The sequence below is a fragment of the Magnolia sinica genome, chromosome 2, assembly GCF_029962835.1.
Source record: "Magnolia sinica isolate HGM2019 chromosome 2, MsV1, whole genome shotgun sequence".
NCBI lineage: Eukaryota > Viridiplantae > Streptophyta > Magnoliopsida > Magnoliales > Magnoliaceae > Magnolia > Magnolia sinica.
In genome coordinates this window covers 6330441-6341289 of record NC_080574.1, presented here as the reverse complement: position 1 = coordinate 6341289, position 10849 = coordinate 6330441, and the positions used below count along the sequence as shown (strand labels likewise).

The 10849-nt window shown below is 41.4% G+C and overlaps 1 protein-coding gene across 1 annotated transcript; it reads right to left on the bottom strand.

Annotated features, from left to right (window-relative positions):
- Window positions 1-3128: 3128 nt before the first annotated feature.
- Window positions 3129-6398, bottom strand: LOC131238026 (probable inactive receptor kinase At2g26730). The gene is made up of 2 exons (XM_058236154.1): window positions 5102-6398; window positions 3129-3793 (listed from the first exon to the last, which is right to left on the bottom strand). The coding sequence occupies exons 1-2, from the start codon at window positions 6396-6398 to the stop codon at window positions 3129-3131; spliced, it is 1962 nt and encodes a 653-aa protein (XP_058092137.1).
- Window positions 6399-10849: the final 4451 nt, after the last annotated feature.

Genomic DNA, 10849 nt, shown 5'->3' with positions numbered 1-10849 from the left:
ACACGTCGAGTCGAACCGAGTTGACTCAGCTGACTTGTGAAGGTGCTGCGCTACTCTGTCTCAACTCGCTGATGAGTTGAGTTGAGCCTTAACTGAGTTAGAAAGAAAGGAAAGGAAGAAAAGATAGGAAGAAAGAAAGAGAAGGTGAGGCCGTGAGGGTTGAGCCGAGCCAACTCGGACGTCGAGATGTTGATTCAAGTCAAATTAACTAGAGGTGCGTTTTCTCTAAAAATATTGTATTGGAATTTTAATTAGCATATTGGTAGGTTATTTATGCTATAACTAGCTATTAAAATCAAAAGGTTGTAATTGTCAAATCTTAGTAATTATTATCATCATTAATGTGGCTATAATTATTGCGATTATTAAATACGGCTAACCATTAGTAAGTTAATTCTGCTAGTGTTAGTTATTATGAGCGTTAGATATTAACATTCATCATGCTATACTTATTTTGTCATTGTAGGTTATTGACAATAGGTCTAGCATTGTTAGTGTTAATAGACAATTATTATTTACTTTTACTTCATCCTAATATTATTATGAATTAATTGTATGAGTTAGGTTTCAAACTCTAAACCAAAGCCTAAAGTTAGATTGGTGGATGAAACCTGAGTCTAAGTAACATATACCATAAGTTATGATCCTAATTATATAAGTTGTTCTCTAAGATATCACTATAGGTTCCTTTTACCGTTGTTATTACTATCATGAGTCACTATTAGTATCATCATTCGGATGTTGTTAGATAATTTAATATAATATTAGTCGTTGTAATATTCTCAAAAATCATAACTAAATTATTTATTAATTTTACTCGTTCATTACTCCCATTAACAATACCATTGATGGCCACACAAAATAGAGTTCAAATTTCAAACTAAATCCTAAGATGAAGCCCTAAACTTTAAATTAAAATCCTAAAATCTAAGTATTAGACTAGACTCTAGAATAAAACCCTAATTCCACATTAAAACCCTAAAAGATGACCCTAGGCTATGATCTTCAACCCTAGGTAGTATGTAGAACTTGGATCTAATTGTGCATCCTGATTTATGGTAGGATTTGATTGTAAGGGAACGCGCATTCCTTAAACAATGCTGGTATGCGATGCAGAGTATAAGGTGATGATTCTTCCCCTTGAGCTTTCCATCTTCTCATTAGCTTAAGTTATAGTTTTTATTAAAAATTATAATTGATATCTCTCTTATAATCACATGTATTAGCTGGTGGAAATTGAATTGCTATATTGCCTGCTTAATGTTTATCCTGTATATTTGTTCATGCTTGTGAATTATTTGTGTATTGCTTATGGACTTTAAACTGGTACATTAATGGGAAACCTCCACCTATAAATGTACACCCATACTTGGGATGTAACCCGACTGGTTGTGATTAAAATGGACCTTCGACTTAGTGGTTATTGAGTAGTGGTCTAAATGGATTATTGATGTGGGCCTACCATCCAGGGTTACTGTGTCCAAATGGTTTTCAAGGATGGTCTTTTATCGCATGGCTTTGACACTCGCCCTATGAGGCCTATTTTGGTAATTGCCCTATGTGGCTTGTTTGATATCGCCCTATGTGGCTTTGTTCTGATATTTTCCCTATATGGGTTCGATGTTTTATACTGTGTAATCATACGATGGTAAGCCCTATATATTGTAATATGATTGGCCACTAGTCGACGGGTTTCCATTAAACATCCTAAGATGGTAGCCTCATGAGCCGGGGATGGTGGTAATGGGACACTATGCCCGAGCTGTCGGCCTACGCTGGGCCATGTGCTCCCCGTAGTGACCTTTGAGCTTATCTAAATTGGCTGGTTGTAAATGGACTAATAATGATTTGGCTAATCATGCATGCATGGCATACTACGACGGCTTGGATCATTATGCCCATGCGATTACGCTGCGAGTTGCGCTAATGACCAGCCGATCGATTTATGACGATGACTTGGATCACTCATGCCCATACGATTACGCTGTGTGTTGCGCTGATGACCACTCACATCTTTGGGTGACGACCCCATTGCCTGTCTGGATGTTTTTCATGGGGCACCGACCGTCCGGATGATTTACCCGGGTCGATGATTGCATTCATGCATCCATGCACCTAATAAGACTGCATTTACTCTGTTTTGGTTGTCTGGATGTTTTATACTATCTCTTACCTAATGCGGCGGTGTGTAATCTTGATGGGAATTCACACTGAGTTGGCCACTCATCCATCAAATATACAACCGTACAGGTAGTACAGGTGGCTTAGTGATATGTATGTTCAGACTTGATGAGGAGCAGGGTACGATTGCTAGGGATGCATGGTTGTATTTACCTGGAGGAGCTGTGTGATCTTGCTGCTTATATTTATATGCTTTCCGCTATTCTTCATGTATTAAATTCTTGTAAATCTTGTACTTGTTAAATTCAGAGACATTGGTTTGTATAAGTCATTATGGGCAGCTTCTTGTAAATTTGAATGATAATGAAATTTTCCTTTATGTCGATTTGTCCACACTACGCTCATTTGCTTATTCTGATGAAGGAAAAAAAAAAATGTACACTCGAATTTGATCATCTTTTAAAGCTAACACTCAGGTTTTTGGGACACGGGTCATATACTCGGGTCCTGAAAACCGGGGCGTTACATGAATTCAGACAGTTGAATGTGGTTCATCTGACCACCCACTAATTAAACGCCTAGAAATCTTGAAGTTAGGAAAACAACTCTGTAATTTTAGATTTACGAGCCATCTGAGTTGGGATACATTATCTAGACAGTAAAAATTAAGTTAATAATATGCCACGCAGGCAATTTCAACGCCCGGGTTTATTCAACCATCAAACTCTGCTAGAGTATAAAAAATACAATGAACAAACACTTAGAAGTACAGACTTCTCATAGTACACAACAATGAGGGTGCGTTTGGATGCACTATCAAAATGGATTGTGATATCAGTCTGATAAAGTGGAAATTAACCAGATTGCTATTTTCAGCTCCAAATTGCAATTATCATGGGTGCACTTTAATAGCTATATTGTCATTTCCACTTGATTAAACTGAATCTTCCCAATCCAATTCACTTGCACATCCAAACGGGGCCCTAACATGTACTATTGTCTTGTAATCAAGACCTGGAATATCTCTCATCACCAACTATAAATGACCCACTAGTTGAATCGTCCGTCAATGACAACGAGTCACTGTTTTCATCGGAGTTGGATAACCTTATGTTGTCTACATCCCTCGCCACTTCCTCCATGTTTGGGCGGTTTTCCATTGACTCGTTGCAGCAATTCAGAGCGATCTGTAGCAACTTAAGCGCCCCTTCTGAGGCACCTCTCTGGACAGATATCTCTATATCGAAAATCTCAACTGTCCATTCTTCTCTAACAGCTCTATTAGCCCAATTGTATAGATCCACACCATGTACGCCTGGTGGGGCAGAATGACTAGGTACTCTACCCGTTATAAGCTCAAGGAGAAGGCAACCATAGCTCCATACATCGGATTTGATTGAAGCTTTTCTTCCTTGTTGATGCTCAGGCGATTTGTATGACACCATCCGTTCAACTGCGGCAGGACCGGCGATCAATGGAACAAGTCCGTAATCGGACACTAGCGGTAGCTCATTCTCATCAAGAAGAACATTCGAAGACTTCAAATTTCCATGGGGAATGGCGTCCTGTTTAGTGGCTTTGAGATGCAGATATGCCATGGCTCGAGCTACGCCTTGGGCTACTAATAGCCGTGAGTTCCATTTGAATGGAATTCGGTCCTTCCCTTTGCCTCCTACAATAGCCATGCATGGACGTTTAGTGATGTGTTAAAGAATCAGTACTGGTGGGGTGTGTTAGTGAAGAGGAATTATGGTGTGTCTGGCCCATGGTTTGATGAATATTCAAACTGTTGATTTGATGGACCCCACATGAATCGTGGGGCGCCCCGAAAATCTCCAAGATTGAAACATCTAACCCTTGGTTCATGGAACTACATAGCTTTGTAGGTTATACTTAACATGCAACGTGATGTGTTGGGACCACTATGATGTGTACGTGAAATCACAGTCCATCCACTGAGTTCAGCTCATCATATTCTCCTTGTATAACAAAAAACAGGCCGATACAAAACTGAGGCCGGCCACACCATGTAAAATCATGGCTAAAACCTATAACATCACATGGTGTGGCCCACCTGAGTTTTGGAATCGCCTGAATTTTGGGTGTGTTCATTCCGGTGGAGTACATTCTGAATGGTTTGGATGGAATAAGAAAAAATTGTGAGCACCACATAATCCAGAAAATTTTTAAGGGTTGGTGTTCCCCTCCCGACTATTCCTTTTAATGTGGTCAACATGAGCTTTGGATCAAGACTGATTTTGGAGTCCAAGCAGAAAATGAGTGTTTTCGCATGATGAACGGAATGGATATCATGCATCGATCATGGTGGGCTCCACAAATTGGATGGTAGGCCAAGCTTAACCAACAAAGCTTTGCAGCAGATCGGCATAAAAACATACCGCCACGGCAGGGAGTTAAAAAAATGGGGAAAAGATTGGATGGTTATCTTTGACGCATAAACCAATGGTGGTACCCATCGAAATCGGATCGTGCACTGAGTTTATCGTACTGAGTAAACTCAGTTGGGCCCACCGTAAATGTATGTAGTTTATCCACGCCGTACACCCGTTTTTTCAGCTCATTTCAGGGGTTGAGCCTAGAATTTAATCGTATCCAAAGCCCAAGTGTATCATACCACGGAAAACAGTGGGAGTAATGATTTCCATCGTTGAAACATTTCTGGGCCCCCCAATGATGTTTACTTGTCATCCAACCTGTTCATAAGATCATACAGATATGGATGAAAGGAAAACATAAATATAAGCTTGATCCAAAACTTCTGTGGCCCCAAGAATTTTTCAATGGTAGACGTTCAATTCACAATGTTTCCTGTGGTGTGGTCCATTTAATATTTGGAGATGCTTCATTTTTTGGTTCAAAAACTAAAATGATCCGGTAAAATGGATGGACAGAGGGGATAAAATACTGAAACTATCTCTTACGCAGTGAAAGCTAACATGGAATGTAATAGTAAACATACCATGTATGCGATTGAACAGGTTCCCGTTAGGCGCGAATCTATAAATCAACAGCTTCTCATCTTTGGAATGGTAATAAGCAAGCAAAGGAAGCAAATTGGGGTGCTTCAGATCAGCAACAACCTTAACATGCTTCGCGAACCGCTCCCTCGTGAAGGAGCTTAGATCCCTCATCCGCTTAACAACGACAGGCGCCATACCATCAATCATTGCCTTATAAGAAGACCCGAAGCTCCCCTTCCCCAACTCCTCTGCCGAGGCTTTCAATAGATCATTGAGTTCGAAACCTCCCGCCTGACCAATGAATGAAAGCGTCCCTCTCTCTTCTATTACGGTTACTCTCGTTCCACCGCTTCCTCTATCACGCTTCGCCTCCTTCTCTAGTTTCGACTTTACCTCCCTCTCTCTCTTTTTCGATTTTGCTTTCTTGTAGTAAATAGAGAAGAGAATAATCACAAGGACCAGTGCAATTATATCCAACACTACGAAAATGGAAATCAAAGAAGCCCCTGTTAGATTGGATTTGTTCTTGTGAGGCGGTTTATCACTCGGTCCTCCACTTACAGTGTCGATCTTGCAGACTGCCGGAGAAGGCGGACCGCACAGGCCCGGATTATTTGAGTATGATGATTCTTGAAAGGATTGTAGAGTAGGTGTCGCTGGGATCTCACCTGAAAGATTGTTATTAGAGACATTGAACTCTCTCAAGCTCGGTTGGCCAAACCACGGTATCTTTCCGATCAAAAAGTTATCCTGGAGCTTCAACGACACCAATGATCCAAGACCCGTTAGCGAAGGCGATATGGGTCCACTGAACTTGTTGTCCGATAGGTCAACGTTCGTCAGTTTCCAGTTGGCCGAGAAGTTCATGAGGTCGCCGGAGATCGAATTGTTTCTGAAGCTGAGGTGAATGAGCTCCGTGAGGTTAAACAGCACGTTGACGGGGACCTGACCAGCCAGACCCAGACTGTCCAAGGAAATTCCGGTGACGCGGCCATCCACGCATGTGATACCATACCACGTAGTGTTTGGATTGTTCTTGAAGCATTGAAGATGATTCCAGTTTTTATTGAGGAAAGGGTCATTGAATGCGTATTTGAGAGCATAGAGGGCGTCTCTCTCCTCTGATTGGTAGTCTCCGACGGTTGGATCGCCGGAAAAGACAAGGAGATATATAAGTATGTAGTTGGCTAGGGTTAGGGTTTTGGGCACTTCCATTTTCGCTGGGAAATGAAAGACGTGCGGAGTTTCTTTAAGGGCTAATTTGATGAGTTGGTAAAGCCATGTTCCAGCTGCCATTGATGAAAACAAGGAGAATTTGGATGGTTTTTTAAAATGGATTTCTATCTGAGAATCCAAGGAGAGTACTATGCTTTTATCACGAGGTCGTTCAACACAATCTTCCAGTAGAGCTGTCTCATGACTGTCAGGCTTAAAGTACTATGTGGTTGTCTTTTTCTTTTTTAATTCTTAAATGGTGGTGATTCATCAATCATAGGCAAGGCTTATATCGGTATCAGTACACATGATTGAATCCGGGCATCAATGTGGATGGGGCATATCCTGAAATTCAAACTTATCAGAGGGTCCTGAACAATCCAACTTGTGGGACGTTGAATGGAAGAGTAGAAGAAAATATTCAACGGTCCATATTCAGTTATTGATATCAAATTCAAGGGCTATTGTCCATCAGCAATGGAGACCATGATTGCAATGGTTTGGATTGACATATATACTTGTATATGCCGCATATATGTAAAAGTAATACTGAGTCACCACCATTTAAGAATGGCAAAAACATAAATAGTAGTGCATCCCAATGTTTTGTTTATAAAATATTAAGTCGGTAGCATCTAATGGTCATGGAGTCGCGGTGAATGGGTCAATTGATGTTGTTAATATCGGTACAAACGGTTGAGATTGAATTGGTTGGATGGGAGTGTAGAAAACAACGGAGGAGAATGACATGCATTGACAGATGGTTCGTGGTTCGAAGAGAATTTGGTTGCATGAACATGTTGTATATATGCTCTTTGGGTGCTCTGGAGTTCATGTAATTCGTTACTCTCCACGTGAGTAGCAAAACGATTGCCCTTAGGCGGCAGGGTATATAACAGACATTTCCGTTTGACATCTCTCCTCCCTAGAGCCTGCAGTATAGGCGGTTTGGCTATTGACCCCAACACCAGCCGGCTAGCTAGTGTCAAAGCCCTGTGGCCCCTACCATGATGTCTGTGTTTTATCCGGGCTGTTCATCCATTTTTTAAGATCATTTTAGGGGATAAGCTCAAAATGAGGTAGATAAATATCTTAGGCAGATTACATCACAGGAAATAGCAGATTACATCACAGGAAATAGTGGGATTGAATACTTAGAGCTGAAATTTTTTTAGGGGCTACAGAAGTTTTGTATGAAGCTTATATTTGCCTTGTCGCTTCATCAGTGCTTTATTTATTTATTTTTTTGGTTAGCTTGTTAGTACAGCCCTTCACACTTCAACCCCAGTGGGGATCGTACCAATACCTCAGTGTTGAAATGATGTATCTTTTACTTAGGCCACCACTTGAGCTATGGATCAGGGTGTCCCTTCATCCAGGCATGTGTGACCTAATCAATAGGTTGGATGGTGAATAAACATCTTTAGGATGTTTTTAATGGTGGACGTTCAACCAACAATGTTTCCCTGTAGTGTTACACATGAGATGTGGATCTGCCTCAGTCTTGGGCTCATGATTTAAAATGAGTTGGAAAAATGGATGGACGTGGCAGATAAACAAATGTATAATGGTTGGGCACACAGAGCTTTGACACTAGCTAGCTGGCTGATGCTGGCCTCACTAGCCAAACAGCGTCCGCAGCGGTGGCTCATACGTGTCTACCTTGGGCTGTTTGTGGGTCATTGACCTTCTAACCGTCCATTTGCCTCATTAAACTCTGGCGAATATGACGACCTGAAAGGTCCAGCTTATGGTCCAAGAGCATTTGATCATTGGCCCACCGATCTGGTTATTGCGTTGGACGTCATCATTGTGCCATGGTTGCACGTGCGTTTCGATGAACCATCTCATCTCTTATTAGGGTCATGATAGGGTACAGTGTCCCATATAACAGCACTGTACGGGGTAGGTTTTCACGGAAACGGATAGGCTACTCCCCCTGCCACCAGCCAGGTGGCTGGTGTTCGGTGCTATGTGGGCCTAGCCATGATGTATGTATTTCATCCATTCCGTTCATCCATTTTTACAAATCATTTTAGAGCTTTATCCTAAAAATGAGAGGGATATAAACCTCAGGTGGACCATACAACAGGAAAACATTAGTGATTGGATATCCACCATTTAAATGCTCCTAAGGCCCACTCTACTGTTTATTTGACATCCAATATTTGATTACGTCATGCAGACCCAGATGAAGGGAAAAAACAAATATCAGCTTGATCCAAAACTTTTATGGTCCCCAAAAAGTTTTTAAAGGTTGACCTTCATTCAACACTGTTTCCTGTCATGTGGTCCACTTGAGATTGGGATATATCTCATTTTTGGTCTCATATCATAAAATGATCTAGAAAAATAGATGGACAGCAAGGATGAAATACCTACATGATGGTAGGGCCCACAGAGCACCGACCATCGGCCAATGGCTGGTGGCAGGGGGAGTAGCCAATCCGTTTCCAGTTTTAACCCTTCTTGTTAGGTGATGATTTGAAACGCTCGTATTCTTGTTACTGTCTTCCAGGAGCTGTTATTCTTGTTACTGTCTTCCATAAGCTGTGACCTTATGATCATGCTTCGTTGACGATGAAAAAACCCTTTAAACTCTCGGATTGAATATGAGCCGTTCAAAATTTACCTTCTAAAGTTCTAAATTCTTATTCGTACACAATTACCGTGAATGTTATACTAGAAAGCGGATTCAGGTCCAGGAACAGCGAGTTTTGTCGACCGGTAACCGTGGGACCCACCTTGATGTATATGTTGTATATCTATGTCATTCATCCGTTTCACCAGCTCATTTTAGGTAATGAGCCAAAAAATAAAGCAATGAAAATCTTAGGACCACACGATAAGATAAGAAACTGCGGTGATTGACAACTCACCATTGAAAACCTTAGGTCCACTATACTATTTGTTTGCCTCCAACCTATTTGTTAAGTCACACTAACCTAGATAAAGGGAAAGCACAAATGTCAGCTTTATTCAAGGCCTTACCTAATTAGGGAGGTTAATTATCAAAGCTTGAACTTTTAGAATAAGTGATTAATTGTCCCATATCAAATTGCTGTTAGAGCAAGAGGTTTCTGTGTTCTCAAGATTCCTCACCCGGGCTCAGTAATTGATAAATACTTTTCATGTGATGCAGGCTCCTCACCATGCTTTAACAGTTCAAGCTTTTAGAATAAGTGGTTAATCATCCTACACTATTCAAATGGAATAGTGAGCCTTTTATTCCCACTTAAATCAATACATGCTATGAATAGCTTTCTCTGTGATTCACCTTCACTATTGTACCTCTCTCTCTCTCTGTCTCTCACACACACACACACACTCGCACCCACACATGCCCCACGCACATGCATGAAATAGAAAATTGGAAGGTGTACATCATAAGTGTAGTTGATAGGAAGACTTCCAAACAAGCTGAAATTTCTGTACTTGAACTAGAAATGAATGCTCCACTTCCATGTAGGGCTGTCAACGGGCCGAGTCGAGTTCTCCCTAGGCCTAGCCGGGAAGTAAAACATAGGCCCGAGTCCAGCCCAGCCCCTTGATGGGTGAAGACCAAAGGAGAATCCTGAGCCCAGCCAAACTCAAATTCTCGACCTTTGTGCAAGATCCTGGCTGTTCATTAGGTGTACCCCGCCGTGTATGGAAGTTGTTCTAAGACATTGATATGATGGTGAATGCAGCTTTGCTAAGCGCACACGTGTGTCCAATAAAGCTCATGTACATGCCACACGTGCTGGCATGGCATAAAATAGGTCCCCAGATCCAATCTAGAATGGCACGACAGGTCCAAGATCCAATCCATCTGTCAGAACCACACCACTATATTGATGCCTAAGCCCAAGAATCAGGTCGATCCACTGGCCAGATAAACCACAGTTTGCATAAATAAATGTATGTTTTTGAAGAACTTAGCCGAGGTTTCCTAACCAATCCATATGTTTTTACTATTTGGGTCAACATGCTGACTGGACCATATTTTATTTCATTTTTGGAGAAAAACATGTAAAAGGTCAGAGCAATCTGATAGATGGATAAGATCTTGCACCTATATGCTATGCTGGCAAGTGTGGTGTGTACGTTATCTTAGTAAAGCTCTGGTGAATGTACCGTTGCCCAACAGATTAACGGTCTGGATTTGAAGGATTGATCATAATCCACAAAATGCAGAGAGGGAGAAAGACAGTGAACTCAGATCATTGCCTACAAATCACAATTGCAGGGAGAGAATCATGATCGTCGTAATCATCACCGTTAACGCACAAACCCGAGAATGAGAACTGAGAGAAAGGGGGGTTCGAACCTGCGATCTACAGCTAATGAGCACCCAAAGACAAGAAGAGGAGAAGACAGTTTTAATAGGGCCAATGGGCTTTTAGACACTACCCAAGCTTGGCCCGATTAACAACGGGTTTGAATTTTGGCTTGTGCCTGATATGCCAGCGCTGACGACCGGATTTTAAATCATTTGGGCCCAACTGTCTCCCCTTGTTCTATTCAAAATTTCAAGTTTGCTAGGCATTGCC